This window comes from Equus asinus, chromosome 24 (genome assembly GCF_041296235.1).
Source record: "Equus asinus isolate D_3611 breed Donkey chromosome 24, EquAss-T2T_v2, whole genome shotgun sequence".
NCBI lineage: Eukaryota > Metazoa > Chordata > Mammalia > Perissodactyla > Equidae > Equus > Equus asinus.
This window is the reverse complement of record NC_091813.1, coordinates 68,332,176-68,359,310: the sequence shown is the minus strand read 5'-3', so window position 1 is coordinate 68,359,310 and position 27,135 is coordinate 68,332,176. Positions and strand designations below refer to the sequence as shown.

Sequence of the window (27,135 nt, the reverse complement as noted above, 5' to 3'; positions counted from 1 at the left end):
GCAGCCCCGCGCCCAGGGGTCGGATCCGCGGGGCGCACCTGCCGCCTCCCGGGGACCCGGGGGCATCGGCTGGAACGCGGCCCGAGAGAGGCGGCCTTCCGCAGGGCGTCCCCCGGCCTGGGCGCGCCACGGGCACTGACGGTCAGGTACAGAGAGGTGCTCTCTGGTTCCTCGGAAATAAAACTTTCAGCTGATCCATGACAGAAGGTAATGTGTTTTATGTTTAAACTGCACCAACTGGAATCCAGTAAACCAGAGTGATTTGTTAACCTGATTGCTTTTTACCTTCTGCATTTCTGGTATACGAGAAAAAGATTTTTTTAAAAACAAGATATCTGGAATTTTTTTTTTAAACGACAGCAATGGGACCGGCCCGGTGGCACAGGGGTTAAGTTCGCACATTCTGCTTCGGTGGCCGGCGTTTCACTGGTTTCGACCCCGCGTGTGGACATGGCACCACTTGGCAAGCCATGCTGTGGTAGGCGTCTCACATACAAAGTAGAGCAAGATGGGCACAGATGTTAGCTCAGGGCCAGTCTTCCTCAGCAAAAAGAGGAGGATTGGCAGCAGATGTTAGCTCAGGACTAATCTTCCTCAAAAAACAAAAGAAAACAAAAACGACAGCAAAGCTGCCCAGAATCCTGTACTTTGCAGAGCCTTGGTTCAGCCCTCTTTGCTTTTTAACCCAGAGCTGACCAGCAGCGAGTGCGGAGTGCCAGGTGTCCGCCAAAGGGCCGCGGCTCAGTGCTCAGAACAAAGGGTGTTTAGTTCAGTTCGGTTACAAAGGCAAGGAAAGTGTGCGTATGGATTTTGGAGAGATCTTTGAACAATAGATATTATTCACAAAAATGTTTCTCTTCTAACTCCTAGATTTACCGGAAGCTTTAGTTTTGTCTTTTACTATTCCTGCGTAAGCTGGATGGGAAGAAACGACTCCTGTCTTATGCACATATCAAGCCTTCAACCAACAGATGTGAATTTGCTTGCTCTATTTTTAATCAAAGAGAGAAATAATTGGGTTTGGAGGCTGACATTAGAAGGTAGTGATATTCTTGGCTTCAAAGCAAAATTTGGGAAAAGAAGAAACTTGTCTGATCCATGAAATTCAGAACATCTTTGATGCTCCCTCAGGGCAGACACGACACACACTCTCACCTCCGCTCTGTAAACTCTCCAGGCACAGAAGTTTCACTGGAAGTGCATCCCTGTCGCTTGTCAAACTCTACCCTGTTGGCCCCTTCCCAGGTCTAATTCCTCGGTGAAGATAAAGAACCGCCGTCAGCGTTGTAGAAACAGGCATTCCAAGCCAACAAGAGAGTGGGAGAAGATGGCTTCCCAAGGTCATGTGTCCCTCTCCTCAAGCCCTTCAGCGGCCTCCGCTGCTCACAGAATACTTCTGAATTCTGCTACCAGGTCCCACGTGGCCCGCGCCTGCCTGTCCCTCCAGCCTTACCCACACCCCTGCGGGTCTGCTGTCCTGGCCGTTTCCAGCTCCCAGAGCAAGCCGACCCGCTTCCCACCTCAGGGACTTCGTGCTGGCACTTCCCTCCTCCAGAAGGCCCCCAGCCGTCTGCTACCCCCTGTCCCCAGCTGACTCCTGCTGGGATGTGCCATCTCACCTCCAGTGTGCCTCCCTCAAGGAGATCTTCCACAAATAGGGAAAAAGTAGAGAGTTTATTATGTCTGTCAACAATGAGCCTAACTTTAGTTTTGAAGCTTTAGAACGCCATCTCAGTATTACTAGACCTCTATGCGTAGGTCTCATGCTAGAACCCATGTGCTATGATTACCACGGTGAGGACATTTGTTCAAGTGTCCTCCTTGATTTAAACATAGCGGCATTGGGTGTTTTATTTCACTGAGAAGTTGTTCCAGGACATACTTCATACACACACATGATTCAGGTGAACTAATTAAACTTTCGTTATTTTCTTTTTTAACTTTGACTTTGAACTAATTTGAGTCTTGCAGAAAAGTTGCAGAAATAGTACAGAGTTCCTAGTTCGTCCCCTTAACCCAAGGAACATCCTAGCCTAGCCTGGCCTGCCTCCTGCGTGCTCAGAACACTTTCACGAGCCTACAGTTGGGCAAAATCATCCAACACAAAGCCCATTTTATAATAAAGTGTTGACTATCTCCTGTAAATTTCACTGTACTGAAAGTGAAAACGGAATGCCTGGATGGGTACAGAACGTTGTCAGTGTGCCGGTGGTTCATCCTCATGACCGCAGGGCTGACAGGGAGCTGCACAGGCTGCCGCTGCCCAGCATCCTAACAGAGGATCACACACACATCGCTAGCCCGGGAAAAGAGCACAATTCACAATTCCAAGTATGGTTCCTACTGAATGCGTACGGCTTTTGCATCGTCATAAAGTCAAGAAATCCTAAGGCGAACCATGTTAAGTTGAGGACCGTCTGTCATGTCCTTTCTCGGTCCCAGGTTCCAGTTCAGGATTGCACGTTACATGAAGTTGTCACATCTCCTTCAACTCCCCAAACTATGATAGTTCCTCAGCCTTTCTTTGCCTTCATGACCTTGACACTTTTGAAGAGTTCTGGTTAGCTCTTCCTTAGAATGCCCCTAATTTGGGTTCATTTGAAGTTTCCTCATAATCAGAGCGAGGTTATTCCTTTTGAGCAAGAATACCATGCAAATCGTGTTGCCTGTCTCAGTGCCTCAGATCAAAGGGTTTCTGAGGCCAGTGTGTCTTCCTTTGGAGATGATAACCCTGATCACTTGGTGAAGGTGGTGTCTGCAGGGTCTCTCACAGGTGCAGTCATGACTTTTCACTTTGTGAATAATGAATATCTTGTGGGAAGGCACTATGAGATCATGCGAATACCTTGTTTCTCCTCAAACTTACATCCACTTATTTCAGTATCCAGCAGTGGGTATTGACTGCAACAACTATTATACCCAATGGTGATTTTTATTTCACTCTTTCCTTCTCCATTTATTTTATTTATTTAATTTTTGAGGAAGATTAGCCCTGAGCTAACATCAACTGCCAATCATCCTCTTTTTGCTGAGGAAGACCGGCCCTGAGCTAACATCCATACCCATCTTCCTCTACTTTATAAGTGGGATGCCTGCCACAGCATGGCTTGGTAAGTGGTGCACAGGTCCGCGCCCAGGATCCAAACTGATCTGAACTGGCAAACCCTGGGCTGCCAAAGCGGAGCATGAAAACTTAACCACTACACCACCGGGCCGGCCCCAACAGTCTCCATTTATTAACTGGAATTCTACTGCAAGGAAGAGCTGTCTTTCTCCCCCATTTATTTATTCATTTATTTGTTTAAATACATCAATATGGACTCACAAATATTCAGTTAATTTTTTGAGTTATAATCCAACACTATCATTATTAACTTTCTTGCTTAAATTGTTCCAGCTTTGGCCATCAAAGTCTCTTTTAGTTTGGCGCCCATGTCCTTTCAGTAAGCCTCGTTCCTTTTGAGCACTTTCTTACTGTCCAGCACCACAGAATGTTCCGGGCTCATCTTGGATTTCCCCTCCCCCAGGCCTGGAACCCACCACTTCCCCAGGGAGCTCCAGCTGCTTCTACTGGGGAAGGGTGGTTAGAAACCAAGATCTGGGTGCCAGTCGTGTTCATTGCTGCTAGAATGTCGTTTCTAGACTCTCTCAGCAGACAGAGCTGGGGATGATAAATATGCTCACTAACCCAGTCCTCCTCACACACCTAAATTTCTGTCTCTTTCTCTCTTATGTGTGTGTGTGTGTGTGTATACAAGACGATGCTCTTACACTGGTACCTCTGATTCTGATCCAACAGCACAAGGCTCATTGTGTCCTTCCTTATTCGTAGCTTCTTTCTCCAACAGTGAGAAAACCAGATGTCATTATCTGTAATGGATTTTCTTATTTGTTGAACTCTGGCATAGAGTAGTTTTGGAATTGCTAACCTGTGCTCCTGTGAGATGCGCATTCCCTCACTGAATTGTAGCCCACACGTACAGTTCTTGGCTCTTCAGCTTTGTAACATCCAAAGTCCCTCAGAGCAGCCGGTGTTTTCTTCACCTCCTTTATGGTGGGTGTTGCTATCCACTTATAATAGGGTTAGGTTCATTTGTTACTGTGTGCATTTCAGTTCGGGTTCCTCCAGATGCTAACCGGTCTTGTCTGTTGATTTCTGGGTATTTGTAGGGTATGTGAAACGTTGCTGTGGTTTGAGTCAGAGCTGCACAAACGGGACGCTCCCTCCTCATCCCTCCGCCCTGGTTCCCCTTCTGCGCACCTGCTGCAGGTAGCTGTCTCCCTAGCTCCTGCCTTACCCTTCCGGTGTGTCTTTTGCACCAGGCAGCAGATGCGTGTGTACTTTCTCATACCCCTCCTTTCTCATAACATGTGGCATCCTAGACACACTCTTCTACACTTTGCTTTTTTTGACTTACCAAGATAGTTGTTTTCTGCTTCACGGAGCACTCATCCTCAAATAGACCTGACCATACCGGACAAATTCATTTCAAAGCTAAATAATTTCCAGATTTATTTCAACACAGCATGACAACCCCTTGTTTTAAACATGTTACATGCTGATGGCTAAGAGCCAGGTCTGAATCTGGGTTCCCTTGTGCAGCTCACTCAGGATTTGCCCACTCAAGGGTCCTTTTCTTCCAACAGGCTGGTCTCCTTTTCCAGCTTCTCTCCCCTTGCCTCTGGAGCAGACAGGAGGTGATTTCTCGTACATTTGCACGGCCTCCTCAGTTACCAGCTGGAGGCCCGGCCCCAGCCTCTCTGGGGGGCGTCACGCACCCGAGGCCCCAGCGTGTGGCTGCAGGTCTCACCAGCCACACTCTTCACAGTGTGTGCTTCCACGGCAAGAACCGTTCAGCTTCCTGTAGAACAAACTCCACTCAGGAGAGGCAGTGTTGGCTCCCCAGAGAGCAACTGAGGGGACGGGCTGCCTGCGGGAGGGGGTGTGGTTCCGGAACGAGGGAGTAAGGACGAGGTGGGAGCGAGGCTTCTCTGAGTGCTGTGTCCCTTTGGGTAGCCCTGACTCTCAGAGCCATAGGTGGAACACATTCTCCATTTAAGCCTGAACTTTGCACAAAGATAAAGACAATAGCCAGATGGAACTATCAGTGCTATAAAATTAATACTTTTCCACATAAAACATTTCCACAGAAAACATTACCTATTTTTATAACACTTTAATAGAACAGCATATCTATGTGTTGCCTTTTTTAGTGCTTGGCATAGTACTTTTCACAAAATATTATCTAGTAAATATTTATCCTTTGATTAAAAGCGCTTTTCATTATTTACATAATATTTTTTAAATGACTTTCCACTTGCATTTTTTCTTCAATGTACGATTTTACCAGGCATCATTGACACGTTTACCTCTATGATGATTTAAAAAAAGACATTTAGGAATTAACTGTAGCCTAAGGTAGCACACATTTTAATAAGTGAAATCATTTTATTGATCTTACTTATAAAATTACACACACTATAATTGTAATGTTCTGACAGCATTATTACTTTTTCTTGGTCCTTTATAATTATAAATTATATTATATTAAATTATATATTATATATTATATTAAATTATAAGTTATAAATTCATAATTATTTGACACAAAAGCTGACATCAGAAAAGTGAATCAAATCACTATAATCAATTCTCAGATGTGTCAATTACATATAAAATTGGAGAACACAGCATTTGGGAAAAAAATGCTGGCTGAAGACATTAAATCCAATGCCTCTGCCTTCAATCTTTCAGAATTCCTTTGCTATAGGAGCCGGGTTGCCAGGACCTTAAAATCCTGTGAGCAGCTCTCTCTTGATTCTCCTCTGCAGCGTTCCTTCCACGTCGTTACCTGTCTGCCGTTTGAGCTCCTCTCATCCCAGAAAACTCTCTACCCAGCCCCAAGGCAGGATGCCCTGTCATCATAGACTCGAGCTATTCCACTGCTCTTCCACGTGATGAGCTAAGTCCTGATCTCTTTAATGCTGGTCCTCACTCGAAGCTGATGGAACGCACAGAGCAAGCTATTTGCATCGCTGAATGCATCCGTCACATTTCCTGTGTGTCTTCTTTGCTCTCAGTTATGTCACACCAGGTCCCTGTCTCTCCCGGTCTCTTCGCTATGTGTGTGTCCGGTTTGTCCATGAGCACTCAGGCTGACTCACTGTAGGTCACGCTGAGATGGCTGGCCTGCCACATTTAAACACCACACCTGCCACATTTAAAAAGGGCGTTTGTCCTTAAACGATTCAGCATCAGGTTCCTGGGGAATGCAGGGCCTGACCCCTCACCGAAACTCAGAATTTCATGTTAACACAATTTCACCTTGTGGAGGTGGTTTTCTTTCTATTGGCTCCTCAGAACTTAGGAAACGGAAGTATGGCATGTTTTATCTAGAACTTGTGATGTCTGAGATGGTGGTCTTTAATGCAATTAAGACCACTCTTTTCTGGAAAGAAAATTCATATTGATTATAAATATTATCCATTCAAAATTGGTTCTGTTTTTTGAATGTGGCGATCACTGCGTTGCATGTTGAGCCGCCAAAACGATGTCCACACAGCCACTTCAGTCACCTTGTCCACTGCTTGACCAATGCCAGCTCACGTCCAGCACAGAGAACGGGCACACTGTGTCCTACACAGATGTGTCAGTAAGTTTTCCTTGTACTTCTTGATTCTCGACGTGTCTGCAAAGTTCCGTTCCATAGAGCTACATTTCTGTTTTGAGGATGTGAGATATTTCGTCAACTGCATCCACCTGGGTAAAGCACTTGTTTGTATTATTTCCCCCATTTCCATTGCCTTCTCCTCAACTTTGCAGATATTTTTTCCCCTATATCAATCCCCTCAGCTTTACTTTCAGTGACTTGGCAGCCCTTAAAGCATTCATTCTTCTCTTCCCTAAACATTGTGTTCATTTCTGAGGAACGATACCTACTGCATTGGTTTCCTAAGGCTGCCATAAATAACGTAAATATGATCTCACAGTTTTGGAAGCTAGAAGTCTGAAATGAAGGTGTTGGCAGGGTTGATTCCTTCTGAAGGCTGGGAGGGAGCATCTGTTCCAGGCCTGTGTTAGCTTCTGCGGGTTGCTGGCAGTCGGTGGCGTTCCTTGGCTGGTTGATCATCACTCCAGTCCTCGGCCTCCACATGGTGTTCTCCGTCTCTTCTCCAAACCTTCCCTTTGTGCACGTCTTCATTGTGCCCCTTGGGGAAGTGGAGGCAGCAGGCAGGGGTCTGAGGAGAGTGAGCCCCTCCGCTGAAGAAATGTAAACCTCACCGGCTTTATTACAGACCCATGGATGGCTCCCTCCCCTTTGTTTATGTTGAGGTCTAATTGATATGTAACATTACATTAGTTTCAGGTGTACAACATAATGATTTGGTATTTGCATATATTGCAAAATGGTGGCTCTCTCTCATGTTCAGATCATGCAAAGTACAAGAGAAGACCTCTTCCCAGCCCTCAACATTCTCAGGGGAGCCTTTCAGGGGCGACACTTCAGCAAAAGTTTCCCTTTGGCAGTGGACACGGACCAATCAACGTGTTGAGGAGAACTGCTTCACGGGCTGAAACGGTAGCTTTCCCCACTCAACAAGCCAAGCCCACGGATCCTGCTCACCGCCCTACAAGTCTCTGAGGGCGTGGTGGGCGTCCCGGACTCAGCTGTGTCCTCTGAAAGAAATATGTTGAAATCCTAACCCCCAGGACCTCAGAAAGTAATCTTAATTAGATAGAAGGCCTTTACAGAGGTAATCAAGATACAAAAGAGGGCGTGAGGATTGGCTCTAATCCAGTAAGCCTGGTATCCTTATACAAAGGGGGAATTCAGACACAACGGACTGGCAACAGATGTTGGCTCAGAAGCCAATCTTTAAAAAGAAAAAGTTAAAATGTAACGTGACACAACGTGACTTTTAAATAATCTTCCTTTGAGCACTTTTCATTCATTCATTCATTCAGTGTCATTCATTCATACATATCAGGAACTGTCCAAGGTGTTGAGGTGAACAAGAAAACAAAGTCTGTTTCTTCATGGAGCTTTTAGTCTCAGGTGATTAAGGTATAAGTGCCACAATTGAGGAAACCGAGCTTCTTTAGAAGCTCAGAACAAGGCAACTGAACTAATCCAGAAGTCAGGCAAGACTTCCTACTAAAAGGGCCCTTTAAACTGAGACTTACGAGAGTACACACACGCACACACACACACACACCGTCGTGAGTCAACTAAAGACAGGGATGCCCTCCGAGAAATGCATCATGAGCTGATTTCGTGATTGTGCGAACATCATAGCATGTACTTACACAAAGCTAGGTAGTATAGCCCACTACATACCTAGGCTCTATGGGGCTAATCTTATGGGACCACCATAGTATATGCAGTCCGTCATTGACCAAAACATCATGCAGTACATGACTATATTATATTATATATATTGTATTATATATATTATAAATGTGATATATATATCACATCACATCTACTCTACTTGAGAAGAAAAGATGCATTATAAAAGAAATGAGATGTCCAAGTAAATGTCTTACTATGAATAAATACTTCAAACACTTTTAGGAAAAAACAGAAAAGTTCAATAAATAGTCATAGGTAGGCTGCCATCAATACTATGTAAAATAATTGTCATTCACTATAAATCCAGATCTTTTCCATTTATAATAATGGCAAGAAAATAAAGCTATTCTGCTGTAATCATATTCTATCTATAAATTACCAGGTAGTTCATATTCCTTTTTCACACCTACATTTCTTTCTTAGAAAACTACCAATCAGCAAACAAAACCCAACAGCGAATAACACAGGCCCCTGGAAAGGAGGATTTTTCTGAGGGTGGTTTTTCCAAGTGGGTGGGAGTCGGGAGGTTTGTAGCATCAAGAAGTCACTGTGGTCTGCGGCTCTTGGCAATACTGAGTCAAACCACAGGCAGTTATCAAAGGCATAGTTGTTACCGTGTGGTTTTCTGAGACAGGGCTGGTGTGCTAGGTGCTATTTCCCACTTCCTGAATCAGCAGTGCTCTAAAGGCTGTCAGCTGTACTGCAAAAGCAAAGAGAATGTCCTAACTGATTGGTTCTCTGGGTGGTTCCTGGAGACATTCCAGTGTTATCAGTGCCACGATGCCTTTGACTCTTCTTTTTGGGTGGCCTCTTCATTGTTGCTCAGCTTTTATCCTGACCAGTGTTTGTTTTTACATCTTTCCGGAGGGATAAGTACCTCGAAGGGCTGATCTTCAGCAGGGTCTATGCACCGTGTGGAACACCCTGCATTTTATTGCATTTAGTTGCCCAGCTTTATCAAGGCATAACTCCACCCTGAAGAGGTCTGATCCTAGCCCCGGTCACTCTCAAAAACATTGAAGCATCTACTTGTCACTAGGGAGGAGAATTCGCCTACTGAAACATACCTGGCCTTTCGGGCAGCGTTGTCCATGACTCCTGCACACTCCCGTCTCCATCGTGCTCAACTGGGAATCTGAGATCACACTGTCAACCTCATTTGCCTCAAAATCCCAACTAACAATGAGCAGAAGTAAACACCATTAATTACTTCCACATCCCCACTACCTACTGATTTTTAAGGCTCTCTTACTTTTTCTGTTAATGTTTTTCTCACATTTTTATCTTACTGATTTTCTCTCTGAAAATTTCAAGTGATGGAGATACTAATGGAAGAACGGCATTGCTTCTGTGAGGATAAAAAGAACTAGTTGTGAAGGTGATTTGGAAAACAAAGTGGATGATGTGTGTTGATATTTAATAAATACCTATTGATTGGACTTAGAGTTCCCACCAGCTGCTCTTTCCCATACCTCCTTGGTCCCAAATGGTTTGTCTTCGATTCTGTTCTTTCTTTCATCTTTTCCTTTCGGAGGCAAGTTATCAAGTAGTAGAGACTCCAACACACGTTCGATCTACTTTTCCACAGTTACTGTGATATTTGTTATTACCAATCAAGACACTTTGGAGACTAAAAAACGTGGGGGAAATCAAGTCCTGACTTTCCAAAAGCTAATTTCTAAAAAGGACGGGAAGGGAAGACATTCACGAGGTAGTGGGACTGGTTTTCTAAAAAACAGTGAGGCTGACATGCACACACTCATAATGGTATCTTCAAAATAGGCATTTTTGAAGGCTATACACAAAAATCTCACAGTGATTTATTTCTTAAACTCCTTTTTTCAGAGTTCCAGATAGACTGCACACGAGTCAGAATGACCCATTAAGTGGAGGTGTGGCGTAATTTTCAGAAGCATTCAAAGCTGCTTGGTAATCAAGCTGGGAAATGCTATGTTGGGCAAAAATAAGGTGAGCCTATACAAAAGATGAGATGGAATTTTTTGCATGTTTAGAGACTACCTCAGAAGACACTTGCAGTTGAAAGAAAGCATGCCCCAGTGCCATGAGCTGAGCAGCACCCTGGGAATAACTGTAAACCCTCCTGGGGGATTCTTGGAAGATGCACGCTCTCTTTGATGGGTAAACTCCAATGTATTTATTTTAAAAAGTAGTCTCTACTCTAAATTCCTACTTGCTATCAAGTACCAACAGTAATATTCAGACACATGTTTAAGGACATTGATTTACTTATTCGAGTGTTATAAAGAAATAACACCACTGTTTGACGTGTGCATCCCTCATCCGTGTAAACCTTCACATTCCTGGTAGGGAGATCATGTATTGATGGATTGTGTCTCAGATTCGAAACTGTCTGCTCCAGGGCTGTGTGTTTCTGCCCTCCACTGTGTATCAGTTTCTATTTCTAGCACACAGGACGTGCCCAGCACCCATGTTGAATGAATGGTATGACTGTGTACAGGTCCACCAGGAAAAGCTTCAGAGAAGAAGAAATACTCGGGTTTTCCTCATTGTATTTCTTTTCTCTCTCCTTAGAAGCTATCATCTGTAACATGCAAAATTTATAACAAGTAGACAATCCCTTCTTCCCACAACACTGCTCTTTGGAGCGTTTCCTAAAGGCAGCAGGTGTATCCTAGTAGAGAGAGTCTTGGGCATCAGCATCCACTGAATAGCTGAATAACCGCGGGCAAGTCATTCAGCCTCTCTGGGCCTCTGTCTATTCAGTGCTAAAATGAGAATAGTAGCCATGGAAGACAATACTGAGCTAGTGATATTGAGCTCTCTCTTTGTGCCCGCCGCTGTTCTACGAGCTCTCTATAGAGAATCTCATGTAATCATCCCGACAAGCCTAGGAGGCAGAGAGTATTCTTTCATTCTTCAAATTAGGAAATTGAGGCCCAGCAGCTAAATAACTTATTAAAGGCAAACAGCTGGTTAGTGATGGAGCAGGGAGCGGGTCCCAGTGTGCCTTAGAGCCTTTGTTCTCAGAACTTCTCTTTGATCTACTCACGCAAACAGTTAGAAGCAATGAGATGGGGCAGGTGGCAGCACCCAGTACAATGTGCAACATTATTACAGGGAAAACTGAGCAGCACACACCTACGGCAGTAAGCGGGCAAAGAATAGGGGAATCTTAGTGGGGTGGGTGGCCAGGGGAAGAGAATGAGTTTGAAGGAACTGATGTTAACACCCAATCATGCTCTCTCCCTTAGAGAAGACAGCTGTGTGTCTGTTCTCCGGTAAATTGTCCCGGAATCACGTTTAAGTGCTGTTTAGGCAACTGACTTTTTAAAGGCACTTGATATATAATTCAGGGGCAGAGGAGGAGAGAGGAGTTAATATTTTTCAAGAGAAATAGTTGATTACTTGAGACAAAAGAAAATGTGCTGTCCCTGTCAGCATGGTGATGTCGAACAATGCTCAGATGGTCCATTTGGAGGCTGCCATAGTGCTTGGCTCCCCTTTGCTTGTGGGTAGGATGAATTATTTACAACTTTTGCTTCCTGGAGTTGGTTAATTGCCTTCAGGTGCCTTTTTCACGTCAACATTTTTTAACCTCATTCCCCATGACAGAAAATTCATTCAGGAGGTAAAGTCTCTTTTTGGTCTTAGAAGCATATTAAGGTATTTTCTTATTTCAAAAGACTCTTGAGATATGTCACAACCACTTGCCATGGACTACTATTCCTTCACTAGAAAACATCTGTTGAGTATCTTCTGACCGTGCTAATCTCTGTGTATAGTGAGAGTTTACCGAGGTGGTCCAAGCTATCCAGATTTGGCGGTTCAGGCTGTTCCTCCTCATTCTGGTGCTCACGTGAATCTGGGTCCTGCCCTGTCGCCATGATTTGTGTGAGCCCCACTGTCCCTGGCTAGTTCTGTTCAAAAGCATTTATTTGCCAGGCACTGGGGATACAAAGCCTCTTTATAAAGCACAGTGCCAACATCAAACGGCTCAGAGCCTCGTGAGTCCTTTGCTCTGCTCCAGCTTCAGGGGGACAGAGGGGCTGGGGGCCTGGAGGCTTTCTCTGGACAGGGCGAGGCAGGACTTCCTCAGTGCTGAGGTTCCCTTAGTCATGAGCTTGAGAAACTGGGACAGCCTCAAAGGGGACATCCCCAGGAGTGGACACCTTGACTGTCCAGCCGCTTGCAGTCTGGTTGCTTTCCTCACCGTGGATGAATGTGTGGCCCACAGCGAGAAGGTGGGAACGTCTCAGCCCCAAAAGAGGGAGGTTTGGGTACCCACAGACTGAGCACCTGGCTCTTTGTGAGCTCGCTGTGAAAACCTCACCCCTTGTTTTGCAGGGAAAGATTGGCCCTGAGCTGACATCTGTTGCCAATCTTCCTCTTTTTTTTTTCTCCCCAAAGCCCCAGAGCATAGTTGTATATCCTAGTTGTAGGTCCTTCTAGTTCTTCTACGTGGGATGCCGCCACAGCATGGCAACCGACAGGCGAGTGGTGGGAAATGAACCCAGGCCACCAAAGGATGAGAGTGCCGAACTTTAACCACCAGGCCGTCAGGGCGGGCTCCTCACCACTTTGCTAGTGCTCAGCAGGCACTAATGTATGCATCAGCTCTTCCCACAGTATGATGAAATGGAAATACCGTTTACTGACAGGCATATAATTAAAACTGCAGCCTACTTAGATGAAGACCTTAGTATTAGCTTTGAGGCAATTAGGAAGATGTCACTTGCCATTTCACTACACCTAGGGACCTGTATACAAGGTAACTTGGAACTAGTGTAGCAGCCACATTTTATAAAACTCCACTATTGAAGTTGTCACAGATTTACCCATTTCAAATGTCAGTTATCTACTCTCTTCTTACTAGAAGGACCCAAGACTGCACACACGACTTCCTCCTTATGATGTGTAATGTAGGGGAGGCTGGGCCAGAACACTTTCCCAAAGAGTAAGATATAACAAAAGGAAAATAAATCCTGAGAGGGGACACTAATCTAAAGGATGTGGCTTACAAGAGATAACTGACCAATCGTCGCTCGGAAGTTCATTAAGTGGACACCTTGCCAGCCCATCTCAGTTATGTTAGGGCAGAAGCCATCTTAAATGCTCGCAGCTCAAGGGGGCATCATCATCTCCCTCCATTGCTCAAAGGCCACACCCTGGTCAGGAAAGGACGAAGGGAACCCAGAAGTCTTGCCCCTTTCTGAGGTATTCTGAGTTCCATTTTCTCTTCAAAGACCAGCCTCCCAGCCAGATGACTGTTGTCAGGACATCACAGCATCATCATGTCGTTAAAATAGTACAATCCAATATACATTAAATGGACACACACACGGAGGAACAAGGAGTCTTTTAGTTCCAAGAGATACTATAGGAGGAGGGCAGGAAACAGCAGAGCCACTCAGGGTGTTGCAGGTAATTTGGCGTGGCTGGTGAACACGGTGCATTTGGCAGAATTGCGATAGGAGAGGCCAGGCCAGACCATGAAGAACCTTGTGTACCAACCGAAGCTGTGATGGTGCAGCACTCCCGGAAATGAAACTGTGCACCAAGCTGACAGCTTTATGATTTGGGATGTGCAATCAAAGGACCATCAGAGAAAAGGAACTGTACTTCCAGGCCATAAATCTACATGAACAAAAATGCTTTTGTTACCATAAATTGGCACTCGACTCCTGATAGCCACGTAGGTGTGACATATTTTCACTTTGGCATTGGTTAAATTATCTTATCAGGCCTGGCAGGTTAGAAAAATGACTTATCTCATCGGAATGTTTATTCAGGAGTGTCTTTATGTTTTCTAAACTAGAAAGAGTGCCTAAAAACTTTGCAAAGAACAAAAAACCAAGAAAATATTAGTTATCGATTGTGGTTTTTTTAAATGTACCATTTCTCCTCCTTTAAGAAAAGCGCTAATTCTGTTTTTTACCACTTCTTTGCATCACCAAACAGATGACAGGGCAAGCATTCCTTGAGAAATCCTCGTCTGTTCACTCGGCTTCACAGCCCCGCAGCCCTCTGACCAGTGAGAGCCCTGCAGCTGTGCCTCGTCAGGAGCACCTGGTGTTTCCGCCGCAAACACAGGAATACAGAGCTCGGAGCCGCCCGCCCACCCCGTCCCCACAGCCAGCAGCTGGGAAAGCTCAGCCTCCTCACTGGGGCTGCTGCAAATGGTCTTGCTGGTGTCTCAGTCCTATTCTTGCCCCATCCAATCTTTTCTCCCCTCAGTAGTGAAGTAATCCATTTGAAATATAAGTAGGTTCATGGCTTCCCCTGCTTCAAAGACTCCAATATGTTCCCGCTGAATTTCAGTTATAATCCAAATTCCTTCCCAGGGTTTATGAAGACTGGGGACCAAGCCACTTTGTCCTTCTGTTTCATCGTGGCCACTCTCCTCTCCTCACTTTTTCCAGTTACACTGATCATTCGACAGTCCAAGGACATTGTCTCTTTTGATGGGCTCTTTCCCATCTGGGGGTCTCTGCCCTCCCACCCCACAGCTGACTCCTCAGAGCCTGTCTTAGTAGGTTCTGTGACCTGCTGCTCCAACCTCATTCCTTTCCAGAGCCTCATCACCAAATCTGTAGGTACATCTTGGTTTCTTTGTTGCCCTGTTGATGGTGTCTCTCTCCCGCTAGTTGGGAGCTCCCTAAGGGCAGGAGCGTATCTCTTTGTTCGCCCTTAGACAGCCACATCGTAGCACCTGTCTCAGTTTCCTGGAGCTGCCCTAACAAAGCACCACAAACCGGATGGCTTAGAACCACAGAAATTTGTTCTCTCCCAGTTCTGGAAGCTGGAAGTAGGAAACCAGGCGTGGGCAGGGCCGCGCCCTCTCTGAAGCTCTGGAGGGTTCTCCTTGCTTCTTGCAGCTCCTGGGTGTCCCAGGCAGTCCTTGGCTTGTAGATGCATCACTCCGATCTCCCACCCGCAGTGGTGTTCCCCTGGGTCAGTGAGTCTTCACACGGCTTCCTGCTTACAAGGACACCAGTGGTACCGGGTCAGGGGCCTCGCTGCAGGAGGGTCTCATCTGAGCTAGTTCCGTCTGCAGAAACCCTATTTCCTAATAAGGTTGCATTCGGAAGTAATGGGGGCTAGGACTTCAATACATCTTTTTAGGGAGACATAACAGCACCTAATAAATATTAGTTGAATGAATAAACATGAAGACTCATGAAGTGATATTCCCCGTCAATGCAGGTGAGGTTGCCGTGGTGCATTCTGTGCAGGAGACGAAGAACTGAAGGCCAAGGCAAATACATCTCCACATCCTTACGTTTTACTGTGGTTTCTCATTGACAGGGGGCCTGTCCTCAGCACTAAAGAGGCACCAGCACAGACCCAGCACAGCCTCCAGGAGTCCCCACCTTCGTAGTCACCATCCACTGTCTGGGGGACGTGTTAAAGCAGGAGAGCATTCTAGGCGGAAATAAAAGAAAATATTCTGGAAGGAAAAAGAAAGAGCTTCCTGCTGCAAGATGTGGTGGGATCCAAAAAAATGTACTGACCAGATCAATGTATAATTTTTTTTAATATTTAAATTATTTTATATTTAATCTTAGAATAATACATGTTTTCTCATCAGTCTTGCCTTGCTTGTTTTTTTAATTTTTATTTTTTTTGGATGTACATCATATTTCAGATTCTGTGTAGATTACATCATGTTCACCACCCGAACACTAATTATAGTGCATCCCCTCACATGTGACCCTAATCACCCCTTTTGCCCTCCCCCCACCCCTTCCCCAATGGTAACCACCAGTCCAATCTCCAATGCTATGTGTTTTTTTTTTTTTTTGTCGTTTTTATCTTCTACTTATGAGTGAGATCATAGGGTATTTGACTTTCTCCCTCTGACTTATTTCACTCAGCATAATACCGTCAAGGTCCATCCATGTTGTCACAAATGGCTGGATTTCGTCGTTTCTTATGGCTGAGTAGTATTCCATTGTGTATAAATACCACATCTTCTTTATCCATTCGTCCCTTGATGGGCACCTAGGTTGCTTCCAAATCTTGGCTACTGTGTATAATGCTGCAGTGATCATAGGGGTGCAAGTATCTTTATGCCTTTGCATTTTCATGTTCTTTGGATAAATACCCAGCAGGGGGATAGCTTATGGTAGATCTATTCTTAATTTTCTGAGGATACTCCATACTGCTTTCCATAGTGGCTGCACCAGTTTGCACTCCCACCAGCAGTGTACTAGGGTTCCCTTCTCACCACATCCTCTCCAACATTTGTTGTTTCCTGTCTTGTTAATTATAGCCATTCTGACCGGAGAGAGGTGATACCTCATTGTAGTTTTGATTTGCATTTCCCTGATAGCTAATGATGCTGAGCATCTTTTCATATGCCTGTTGGCCATCTGTATATCTTCTTTGGAGAAATCTCTCTTCAGGTCTTTTGCCCATTTTCTAATTGGATTGTTGGGTTTTTTTGTTGTTGAGCTGTACGAGTTCTTTGTATATTTTGGATATTAACCCCTTATCTGATATATGGTTTGCAAATATCTTCTCCCAATTCTTAGGTTGTCTTTTCGTTTTGTTCACGGTTTCCTTTGCTGTGCAAAGCTTTTTAGTTTGATGTAGTCCCATTTGTTCATTTTTTTTCTTTTGTTTCCCTTGCCCGGTCAGATTGCCTTGCCTTTGTTTCAATTCAGTTAAGGATTAGTTTGCAAGGGTAGCAGGTGAGTGAGAAGGCTAAGAGTGTGGGTTCTGAACCCAGTTCCTTCATCCCCTAGCTGTGCAAACTTGTGCAAGTTACCTAACGTCTCTGTGCCTCAGTTTCTTCATCTCTATAATGGAGATGGCAATAAAAGTACCTTCCCCAGGGCTGTTATGAGGATTGGATGATTCAGATGTATAAAGCACGTCAGGGTCAGTTGCAGGGTGAGGAGTCCACAAACGTCAGCTACTGTTTGTATTATGTGCTGGTCAATTTACCTCATTTCAACTAAATACCGTAACATAAAGGTTTTCACAATATTTGTTGTGTTTTTTAAATCTTATGCAAACTGAATTTTATTCACATACTGTGTCTACTATTAAAGTAGAATCTCTTAGGCTGTTGTGAATGGGTCCCACTCTCAGCATTACCTTTAATCGTACTAAAGACCGTTCATGTCCTACTGGAGCCAGAACTGTGCAAGAGCAGGCAGCCCTTGTGAGTCTCCGTGCAGAAAGGTCGAGACTCACCATGGTGACAAATCATTAACACTCCACAGTCAACAAAACTGTGGTGTGATTTCCCCGTAATGTAGTCTTGCAGAGGAGGTAGAGACACATTTCACAGCATTCATGATAAAACATGTTTTCTTTTCAAGGAATAGAATGGTATGATGAAAAACTTTTAATGTTATTGTCACGTTATTAATTGCTTTTATTTAACCTATTATTACCAGAGTTTGGTAGCGTTTTGATAATGGGCACAGCATTTCTAGAGGCTTTAGACAATTACAAAACATTAATCAAAATGTCCCGTGACTCCATGGGCATTAATGATTGACAGCACATTCCAAAGCAGAGTTCACTGCAGAAGAGCAAAATTGCTTTGTTTCCTTGTGACAGTGACCAAGAAAATTAAATTAAATTAAAATGAGAAATCTATTTTTTTTATTCCAAGTTATTTCTTAAAACTTCTTTGGGTATGTTTTAGGCATCTTGAGAGTTCTGTCAGTTTTTTCTTCTATTAAAAGATGAGCAGGGGCCGGCCCGGTGGCGCAGCGGTTGGGTTCGCACGTTCCGCTTCTCGGAGGCCCAGGGTTCGCTGGTTCGGATCCCCGGTGCGGACACGGCACTGCTTGGCAGCCATGCTGTGGTAGGCGTCCCGCGTATAAACTAGAGGAGGATGGGCACGGATGTTAGCTCAGAGCCAGGCTTCCTCAGCAAAAAGAGGAGGACTGGCAGAAGTTAGCTGAGGGCTAATCTTCCTCAAAAAAAAAAAAAAAAAAAAGATGAGCAGAAGCCAATATTGTAGAAGATAGAGATTTGTGGATTAAACCTTGAAAAAGTACGCCTGGGGGCCGCCCTGGTGGCGCAGCGGTTAAGTTCGCACATTCCGCTTTGGCGGCCCGAGGTTCCCCCATTTGGATCCTGGGTGTGGACATGGCATTGCCTGGCACACTATGCTGTGGTAGGCATCCCACATGTAAAGTAGAGGAAGATGGGCATGGATGTTAGCTCAGGGCCAGTCTTCCGCAGCAAAAAGAGGAGGATTGACAGCAGTTAGCTGAGGGCTAATCTTCCTCCAAAAAAAAAAGTATGCCTGGACTATAGTGTCTAAGATAACTTGTGTTTTACAGCTCTAACCACAAGTTGCCACAACCAGAACATCCTACTTCCTTATCAGCTAGTTCTGAGGAGCCATATTTGGTAATGTCTTCCATCCATAATATTATAATAAACGGTCTATTTTAGTGTTAGTTCTTGCAGGATACTAACCACTCTTCTTGTGTTGTGTCATCTAAACACGCAGAACACAGCATTTTAGATGTGGAAAGATGCTTGGAGTTTTTTGTTACAAGCGTTCCTCACTTTTGAAGGGTTGGGAAATACTATACTTCATGGCATTGCTTCCCCATGTTCTCTGTTTTGTCCTCAAAAATTTGATTAAAATTTAGAACCCAGTGATAGCACAGAGCAGTATTAAATCATTGATAATTACTCACTGCATATAACCTCCCAAAAAAGCCAATGCCAGATGAAATACAGTGGTTCCAAAGAGATGGCAGAACAGAAATGAGACGGGCGTCGGGCGGGTGTCCGTCTGAGAGCCTCGCTCCTCCTCCCACGCACACCCACACAGTGATCAGTTGGTAGTGCTTCTCTTTGGGTTTTTAACTTTCTTCTTAAACATAAGACTGAGATATGAAAAAAATGATGAAGGTTAAAAGTGGGAGTCATTACAAATACAGAACATATACACACACACAAACACACACTCACCCACCAATATTTTGGTGTCTCTGCCTCGTGTTAAAGAGATTATTTAGGCTTAAGATCAGGGTCATGTTACAAAGTTTAATTCTAAAGTAAAGAATTTTTTCTTTCTTTTCATTTGGCTCGTGGAATTGCAATACATTGTCTAGAGCTGATCTTAGCCAAGGATTAGCACAAGCATAAGGCTAACTCCTTTCTCTCACATTAGTCCCAGCTAATTTACACAAGAATTATGGGACGTTAGCCAACATTGGACCAGCCTTCAGTGACTTAGCTAAATTTTATTCCTAAATTTGATTTGCAATATCAACATTTGATGTTTTCCAAGTTCATTGACTGGAACGTGCATGTGTGTGACAGGCTAAGTTCTTCGTCAAATCTGTTTATCAGCGAGTACTCTGTGGTCTCTCCAACAGTTTAAATTCATATTTTGCTTCTTACGTGTTACCACCGAATTTTCTCATTCGTTTTAATTCAGGAATCATCCTTGTTTTCATTTATAAAGTACTATCCTTCACTTTCCTTTTGTCCTCTTCTAATTTTTTGGTAGTTTCTCAATTCTTTGTCATTTCTCTATGGAGGATTTCTACAAATTAACCCTCTAGGATACAGTTTTTCTTAGAGCACAGTGTTGTGAACATATCTGTGTTTAATTTAAAAAATTATCTTCTTTCACTGGTTTCTTTTCTAATTATTGCTTTATTATATACTTTAGTAAACTAACCCCAACTCCTACCTCCAAAACTCTGGCCTTTCAGGGGCACCAATCCTAAATTTTACTTCTATATCTAATAAAGGGATTGTTTCAGTTATCTGCTGATACGCAATAAACTACCCCAAAACTCTGTGGTTTAGAACAATCGTTTGATTATTTCTCACAACTCCGAGGGTTCACGGGGCTCGTGGATGGTTCCTCTGCAGGCCTCATTGTGAGTCTCTCCTGGAGTTTCAGCCTACGTTGGGGCAGCTGGAATGTTCCAGGGGCTTCATTCTGGCCCCTTGGTTGGAAGGCCGGGCTCAGCTGAGACCGCTGAACCTCTCCCTCCTCACGTGGCCTCTTGACATGGTTTCTCCAGCAGGATAGCCCAACTTTTCACACGGCAGCTCAGGAGTCCCCAGGGGGTGAAAGTGGGAGTTGCCAGGCGTTCCTGAGGCTTAGTCCCAGGGTGGCTTCTGCCATGTTCTGGTGGTTGGAGGGCATCATGGGGTCAGCTCAGTTCAGTCTGGGAGGAGTAGCAGGCACGAGTCCGGGAAGGCGCAGGTCATGGGGCCCACGTCTGGAGACCAGCTGCCACAGCGGTTATGTTTTTCTTTTCTCCGCTGAGACTCCGAATCCACTCTCTTCCTTTCCAGTTCCCTGTGTCCATGCTGGTCTGCCTAAGCCTACAAATATCACCTTCTCCTCCATAAACATGGAGAATATCCTGCAGTGGAGTCCGCCAGAGGGCCTACAAGGAGCCGAAGTTACTGACACTGTGCGGTATTTCATGTGAGTTGTTTCTCTTCCTTTTGGTGAATTTACAAACACGAGATTCAGGCTCCTGTTAATGTGCAAAGAGAAACCATCTACTTATTAAATATGTTTGAAGCAAAGAAAGTTTTAGAGATTTCATGTTAGATTTTCTTTTTATGTTTTGTTAGATTAAATTAGAAAAGAGTTTCTTCATGGAGACAGAAGCATCGGGGGGTGCTCAGGGAAGGGGAAGTTAGTTAAATGGAGAAAAGAAGTTGGTCAAAATGTGATTCTGTGGCTGAGCAAACAAGAAAATCCTTCTTCTCTGAAATGCCCAAACATATTGGAATTTTAGACATTTTAAAGTGGAACTCAGTGCAGCATTCTGTGCAACTGGCTGCTCCTGTTAAAGAGAGTCACGAATAGACATTTTCACTCCTCACCTCCCCCTCAAAACTCATTGCAAGCGAGAAGGATTGCAAAACAGTTGACAATGCCCATCTTCACAGAAAGGAAAGAATTGGCCACAACCCCAAGCCACAAACTATGAAGCATACCAGCCAAATATTGTGAAATCTGAAAGAAAACACTGCAGAGGCTGAAAGTAAACCTATACTTTCTCAAACTCCAACAGTAGAAAATAATTTCACGGCAAGAAATGTCCCAGTGCTAAGAGGCTCACCTAACAATCTAAGGATGTGGAATCCAAGGATTTCCACCATCAGAAACTGAGGAAAGGTCCCCACTGGGACAGCCCAGTTTGGTGCCACGAAATGTCAGAGAAGGAGGAGCTGAAGGGGAAATCAGTTTCAAGTGACGTCTCCATTGTAGAGACTCAGTCGCAGCCCAGGGAGGAGCCCCGCGTGAGACGGGAGCAGGAGGGAGGGCTGGTGGCGATGGCTGGGAGGCAGCTCAGAGAGGCCATGGCCTTACAGATGTGTCGGAGCCACATCAGCCTCTGCAGTCCAAACCCTGAGGGGGGCAGGCTCCCTGACAGAGGGAGTAAGATTCGGTGAGCAGGTGTGTGACAGATCCTCACTCTCATACTCATTCACCTGATATCCAGTAAGCAGCTGGCCCCATTCAGAAAGTCCCGCACAACATCTAGCCATAATTACCAGAAGGGAAAGCCAAAAAAGGAGCACAAATTAAAAGTTTCTGAAAGCTTTCTCGTAGAAATAGGAGAAAAGTTCAGACAAATAATTGTCCATCGGTTGAGTCCATAAACAACATGATCTCTAATGGTAAAGCTCAAAGAAGAAATAACAATCAAAGAAGGGATTCTAAGACAAGAGGAAGAACTTTTTTTAAGCAAGTGGGCAGAGCTTAGGAAAAGGAAAATAAAAAACGTTATATAGAGATGAAAATCCTGTCACAGCTAAGTGATGGTAACAGCTGAACAGGTAATAATGACTATCTGGAACTGATAAATGCATGCTGTGTCTAGGAAAGAAGGACATCCTGGTGAAGTTATTGAACTCTAAGAAAATGAAATGACTCATGGTCATCCCACCAAAAGCAGGACTCAAGTGGCGAAGGATGGGGTGATTTCTGTCTGGCCACACTCAACGGAAGACAGTGATGCATCTTCTGAAGGAGAAATAGGTCTGGCCTGAGCCTCTTATCAAGTCAAGATGTATTTTCAAGCAGGTAGAAAATCGGGATACACTTCCCCAAGACCTTCTTAAGGGGAGCAAACCACTAACTAAAGATAACATCTGGCTGACCAAGAGAGAAGGATGAGCCTCGACAAAGAGCTCAGTAAGGGCGGGATGAGGGCCGAGAGACCGGCATCGTGCCCCGAGACCATCTCAGTGCCAAACTAGGACCGAAGAGTGATGGGGGATACGGCTATCGAAGCCCCTTGAAAATGTTTGAACCTAAACAATAATAAACAAATCAGAAGGTGAGGAAAAACTGGAGGTGTACTGACTTTCATAGTAGGAAGCCATTAAATGTGATATAAAATGAAAAAATTTCATTTTGATAACTAAACTCTCAATATTTTTCATAAATCATTTTCTCAATGTAAAAGATCTTTTAGAACTATTATCTTTTGTGGTGATCAGACGTTTGAACTGCACCAGTTCCTTTGATTTCACATCAACTTCTTTTTCTATTAAAGTTCAAATCAAGTTAAATGTACCACTTTGACTAAAACCACAGGTACGGGATGATTTTGTTTTTGGCTATGTGTTCAGCTGTCTGATCCCTCTTCTGTGTATCTGTGAGCATAACAAGATGTCCAGCTGCGTGTGGACCAGACGTTTCAGGGTGATGGGTGTCAGGGTGATTTGTTTCTCTCTGATTATACTTTTCTGATTGTTTGAGTTAAGAAAAAACACGCGCCATATTTACAAAAAGAAGAATAATGTCGTTTTGGTCTTTGAAAAGAAAATTCTGACCCCTAACGACAGTGACAGACTTCAGCTGCTCCTCAGACTGACTTCATTTATCTAGAACCCTGTTCTCATTTCCAAGGACTTTCTCAGGAGCTGGTGTGTTAGGATAGCAGACGTCCCTCTGCGAAGAGAAACGGCTCCTGAGGTGCCTTGGCCTCCTCTTCCATTAGGTGGAGCAAAGAGCTTGCTCTGTCCTTCACGTTTATGTGATTCAGAAAAGGACAAAAAAAAAATAGGGAGAGTCGTCACTGCTCTATGAGAACAGATTATTTAAATTGTGCAACCTTCAAAAAAGAATATTGGGAAAGAAACTTGCCGTGCTGGAGTTCATACATGCGCATGCAAGTGGAAGGCGCACAGTACACAGGGCCACATCTCACGGACAGGGTCCATGCTCAGTGCCAAGTCAGACAGTCCGGGTCCATCAGCAGGCCGGAATCCAGCCGGGTAACCTCCGACAGCTTATGTATTATACTTTTATACTTTTCAGTGAAGTTTGTTTCCAAGTAAATATGAAATTTTTTTTTATTACATACATATGTACATATATTTATCATACAAAGGCATACTGGGTATTGAAAGTAACATATTTAAATTTATAAGAAAGAAAATCTAAATTAGTTGTAATCTTACCACCCAGACATACAAGAATACTTTTGTGAGTCTTCTGGTCTCTTTTTTCTATTTTCTTTTTTTGTTTGATTGCAGTAACATTGGATTACAACATTATATAGCTTTCAGATGTACATCGTAATATATTTTGAATTTTGTGCAGATTACATCATGTTCACCACCCAAAAACTAATTATAGTCCATCCCCTCACACGTGAGCCTAAGCACCCCTTTTGCCCTCCCCCCTCCCCCCTTCCCCTCTGGTAACCAGCAATCCAATCTCCATTGCTATGTGTTTGTTTGTCGTTGTTTTTATCTTCTACTTATGAGTGAGATCATACGGTATTTGACTTTCTCCCTCCGACTTATTTCATTCAGCATAACACCCTCAAGGTCCATCCATTTTGTCACAAATGGCTGGATTTCATCATTTCTTATGGCTGAGTAGTATTTCATTGTGTATATATACCACATCTTAAAAGATGAAATTTTGACAAAAGTTTAAGTTATATCTGCCAAAAGAATTCAATGAAGAAAATACAGCGTTGCACTGAAAGCACAAGCTTTGGCTTTAGGGAAAAGTGGTTCCAATCCTGGATGTGCCTGTTACCAGTCATGTGACCAGGAGGGCTCCCTTAACCTCGCCAAGCCTCAGTTTCCTCATCTGTAAAATGGGATGAAAATAATGGCACATAAGTCTAAGGTCGTTATGATAATTAGATGAGATAAAACGTGCAAATCCTAAGCACCAGGCCCGGCACACAGTAGGCACTCCATGAATGTTTCCTGCCATCACCAGAAAACAATCAGACCTCTGAGGCCCCACATGACTCTTTGCTGTGCATCAGCATCATTACTAGAGTATTTGTTGACTGATTCATGTCTATCAGCTTGTCAGACTTGCAAAGCATTTTGTCCAGAATTTAGTAAAGAGCATTTTCTCCTTCATCAACATCTGTCGCGGGAAGCAACCTGCCCTCGGCAGAGTAAGGAAGTTTGAGGAGGGAGAGTCACACAGGCAATGGCAATATTTTTCGAACCACAAGTCAAGACCTGTTGGTGGGCCATGAAGTCAATTTAGAGGGACGTAACGAGCATTATTTTTCATGGAAAGGATTGGAATGGCGTGGAGTGGATTGGATGGAAAACAACCGAAGACATGGCACGTAATAACGCTTAGGCATTATCCTGTAAAAGCTGTGTTCTAGTATGTTAGATATAGGGATGTTTTGGGGAGCTGGGTCACAATGTAAAATGTATTTCTTTCTGTGGCTCACAGTCAGAAAAAGTTTGAAAGCCCCTAGGCAGTGGTGACCACTAGGATGGTCAAGTTGGTCAACAAGATCGAACTCTGTTTCTAACGTCTTCTGGCAGGTGTGGCACTTACGAAACAGGAGTCTTTACTTTCAAGAATCTGTTGCCGTATTCTGAGAAGGGAAGACACTCTCAAGCTTTGGCAACTCTTGAAAAAGTCATTTCCTTCTCAAGACACGCTGTCTCCCTGACTTTTGTGATGTCTGTTTTTCTGCTCCCTCTGTAGCTGCTGTTACTAAGTGCACTTTGTGTTCAACCTTGAAATCTCGATGCTTCTGAGAGCCTATCTTAGGCTTTGCTTTGTCTGCGTTCATCATTTCATTCACGCCTGTGCCTTCAATGAGCAGTTTTATGCCACTGATTTCAAAATTGCTGCCTCCTTCTCACACTCTCCTGAGCCCCAGGGCCCACATCTTTTACACGCCTTGAGTTCAGCATGTCCCAAATGGAACTCATTATCTTTCCTTCTCTACCCCCATACCCCCTTCCCAAACCCACTCCTCTTCGGTATTCCTTTCCTTGGTAAATGTTACCACTCTTCCACACGTTTGTCTCAGACAGAAAGACACGTTGTCCTCAATACCTTCATTTCCCTCATCTCTCACGTGCACTCGATCACCAAGTCCTGACTCCGAATATGTCTTCCTTTTGTCCTATCGTTCATTCTACTGCCACCATCCTTGTCCAAGCCTCCTGCACCTGCCCCCTGGATCCGCAGGAGCCTCTAACCTGCTCCCGGGGTGCCTCTCCTAACCCAGTCCGTCCTCCACGCTGCCACCAGAGTTAGCTTCCTGAAACCCAGCACACCTGCTCCCATCCCTTCAGCAGCCTCCCGGGTGACCCTGTCTCTTTACTGACTCACCAGATGTTGCTTAAACTCTCTGTACCTCAGTCTCTCCCACCTGAGAAGTGCTAAGAGTATTTCCCCCTCCCTATTTGCTATGGGTGTTGTGTTTTCATTAAAGGAGAGGGAAAATCGATATGAACATCCTAGTTCATATCATCATCATCATCACTATCATTACTGAAAATAGAGATTCTGATACGCACTCCAACCTAGCGAATTTTCCCCAGAACACTTGATGGCGAGTCGCCTTTTACATTTTATGAGAATGTCAAGATAATTTTTCTTCCAAGAAAAAAAATGACTAATTTTTCTTAAAACAACCATCAAACTTACCCTAGTATGCTTGGTGGACTAAAAACTCACATGGACAATTACTGGAAGAATTGACCACAGAATATGTAAAATTTTTACTGTAGCCCAAGAATAATAATGAAATACATGCTTTCAAAATGTACCATCCACGTTATAATTCACAGAAAAGGTAATTACAGAAAGTCTGACTCATGTTCCTGACAGCTAATGAAAAAATTGCCAGCAGCAAAAGGAGCTTCCATTTTATTTCCATGACAGGCACTTCTGTTGTTCTCAAGAGGAGGCCCTAAGTTCCACTCAGTTTTGTGTCATGACTGGTTTTCTCCTGTTGTAAAGCAGAGGGCAGCTCATTATCAATTTAATTTCCTCCTCAGCAGATACGGGCAAAAGAAGTGGCTGAGTAAATCCGAATGCAGAAATATCCTCAGGACCTACTGCAACCTCTCTGCTGAAACCTCTGACTACGAACATCAGTATTACGCCAGAGTTAAGGCCGTTTGGGGAACGAATTGTTCCAAAGGGGCACAAACTGGACGATTCTATCCTTTTTTAGAAAGTAAGTAACACAATTGTCTGTTAAACACGTATTAACATCAAGTTCATCCGACCTCTCCGTGTAACGGTCTCAGCCTCAGAGCCGCCCTCGCCAGGAGGCCAGGGGGCCGCGTGGTTCTGTCCTGCCCTGTACCCATCAGCTGGGGGAGTGGACAGCCTCGTGCTTCCCCCCAACTGGATCTTAGAGGCTCGTCTTCAGAGCGAAAGGTTTAGCCTAGTGATCTCTGAGATCTCTCCCAGATCTGAAACTGACACTAGATGTCAATATTATCAAATCTTGATTTTGTTTTATTATTCACTGGAGACTGTGCAATTTGGGGAACTGACAGATTTGTTTTTAAATGTTTTGGGTTTATAAAC

General features: G+C 44.2%; 1 protein-coding gene across 1 annotated transcript in view; it reads left to right on the top strand.

Moving 5' to 3' along the window:
• The window catches only part of IL20RA (interleukin 20 receptor subunit alpha), a 45,187-nt gene that overhangs the window by 356 nt on the left and 17,696 nt on the right, over positions 1-27,135 (top strand). The window contains 4 exon segments of the mRNA XM_070496375.1: positions 10,200-10,322; positions 14,295-15,839; positions 20,634-20,769; positions 26,598-26,776. Coding sequence (XP_070352476.1) covers positions 15,818-15,839; positions 20,634-20,769; positions 26,598-26,776 — 337 coding nt within the window. The 5' untranslated portion in view covers positions 10,200-10,322; positions 14,295-15,817.